Below are 2,276 nucleotides of genomic sequence, written 5' to 3'. Positions count from 1 at the left end.
ATATATGCCTTGTTTAAACAAACTAGATTAAAAAGAGGGGAATGTTTTGACAGTAGAATATCTTCGGCAAATATTGATTTCAACAAAGATAAATTTAGGATAATTTTTTTGTTTTTTTGTTTTTAATAACACCATCGAGTTAACAATGGGTTGCTGTGAAAAATTCCTCTCAAAAATTTGCTTACTTGCTCGTTATTATTTTGAGATAGCAACATTATCCCGACTCTTAGTTTGAATTAAGAAAGTTGATAGAAGTTTGCTTGAAATGCACTCCTAAAAGTTATTTTATTTATCATTATCGGTGGTTTATTTGTCTTCTCTTAAGTTTCTAATTAGCTCATCCAGAACTGTTTTAATATGTGGGAATACTTTCAATAAGTGTCCTACACAAGCAAAAAGATTTCATTTGTTATTATTTGGCTCCAAATCATCTCTGGGCCATCCAACATATTATCAAAACCATCCTGTCACATGTGCATGCATACATACGCATGAGCGCGCGCCAAGTACACACACACACATATATAATACATGCTTGCGTGCTCGAAGGAAGGGAGGAGAAGCGGTGTGTCTCGCTTATCTAATAGTTGGTTCTCAAAGTGCCTTTGTTTTGCGAAAGTATTTGGACCTGGTGTTTAAATAAATATCATGGTTATGTAGATTTTTAGGTGTGAACCGTTCCTTTACCGTTCAAAAATAACATCTTATAATTCCATACTCATAGGATTTTGTGTTTTTTTATCTTCCTTTTCATTAATTAAAAGTTTTTCCTTCTTAGTGATAGAAGTAACAGGTTAGTATTGTTGCAATTTTCTTCTATATACTAGTGAAAGAAAAAGTAAGGTTGCAGAATCTACTCTTAAATTTGTCTTCAGTCATGCAGATGTATGTGTCGCATCAAAGTTTGGATATATAGTGGTAACATCACATTTGTAATAATAGCTTCTGCGTTGCAATACATTTAGAGAGCACGCATTGATGCTTCTGCCTGAACATGACTCAGGTCTATTGGGAATGCATGTAATATTATGCTCTTTACGTGTGTGGTAGGTATAACTGTGGCTTGATTTAAGATTCTGCTTACTAAAATAGTTTTCTATACTTGCTGTTTTTAGAGAAATGTTTATCTGTTAAGGTTAGAAAGCAATATTAGGTGTAACTTTAAGTGAAACGGTGTGTGTAAACTATATGATTTTGCGACAGCTTTTTTTTTTTAGTTGGGAGGTGGGGATTTAGAAAGAGTTGGTAAGTTTATCCTTGCAGCCACAAGCTTATTAGACATTATTCTTGTAGGGAGTGTTTATCAAAGATTTATTTGAAGACAAATTTTAACTCACTCATGTAATATTATATATTAGGTTTTTAAGAACTATGGCCGAATAGTATGGTTTTATGCTAATAAGACTAATCTTTTATTCAACTTCTTAAAGGTGGTTAAATCTAGAATGCTGTCGAGGAAATTAACTTTACAGTCAGTAGCTATAGCTATTTTAAGGTTAAAAGTACTGAATGTGTAGATTAATGTTCTTTAATATATCTAATTTATGTCTACTAGTGCTTTTCGTATATAGCTAACCCGTCATCTTTATGAAAACCGAAGTATATTAATGTAAGTTTTTTGCTAAGTTCACCTAAACGTATAATGTTAAAGGATCGCTCACCTGCGTACTTCTTCACAGTCGTAGACCACACATTTTATCCAGAAGAGTTACACATTCATGTATCTACTTATTTATACATATGTGTGTGTGTGTGTGTGTATAAAGCGGTGGATTAGCAGATTCTAAGAGAGACGATCAAAATACTTTGATGTATTTGTTCTGAGTTTAAATCACACTGAACTCAACTTTGTTTTTCATCCTTTCAGTAATCAATGAAATAGAACTCCAGTCAAGTACGGAAGCCGACTTAATCAACTAACTTCCTATTCCAAATTTCAGGCCTTGAGCCGATCTTAGAACCAATATTAGCTACCTGTAAACGTGCGTCTTACTACCAGCACAACGCATGCATCCTATCATCATCCTCTCTCTCTCTCTCTCTCTCTCTCTCTCTCTTCAAACAGCTTTCGAACATCTGAAGATTATTGTATGTGGCTCTTATGTGAAGGCAAGTCTGGTTACACCTGCTTAATGCCATAACTCAGTTTCATTTTTTATTTATTTCAGTTCTACAGATGTGATTTCGAAAGAAGCTCCAACCCCAGATCAACAAGACAACAAGGTTGATGATAACTGTATTCTAAAGAAAAAGGTATGTATGCGCTATTTTTATGT

General features: G+C 33.8%; 1 protein-coding gene across 1 annotated transcript in view; it reads left to right on the top strand.

The window, feature by feature from the left end:
• The window catches only part of LOC106869259 (uncharacterized), a 76,563-nt gene that overhangs the window by 61,007 nt on the left and 13,280 nt on the right, over positions 1 to 2,276 (top strand). Inside the window, exon 5 of the mRNA XM_014914927.2 lies at positions 2,169 to 2,253. Coding sequence (XP_014770413.1) covers positions 2,169 to 2,253 — 85 coding nt within the window. The remainder of the gene's footprint in view (positions 1 to 2,168; positions 2,254 to 2,276) is intronic.

Source organism: Octopus bimaculoides, chromosome 5 (assembly GCF_001194135.2).
Source record: "Octopus bimaculoides isolate UCB-OBI-ISO-001 chromosome 5, ASM119413v2, whole genome shotgun sequence".
Lineage (NCBI taxonomy): Eukaryota > Metazoa > Mollusca > Cephalopoda > Octopoda > Octopodidae > Octopus > Octopus bimaculoides.
This window is presented reverse-complemented; position numbering and strand designations above follow the sequence as displayed.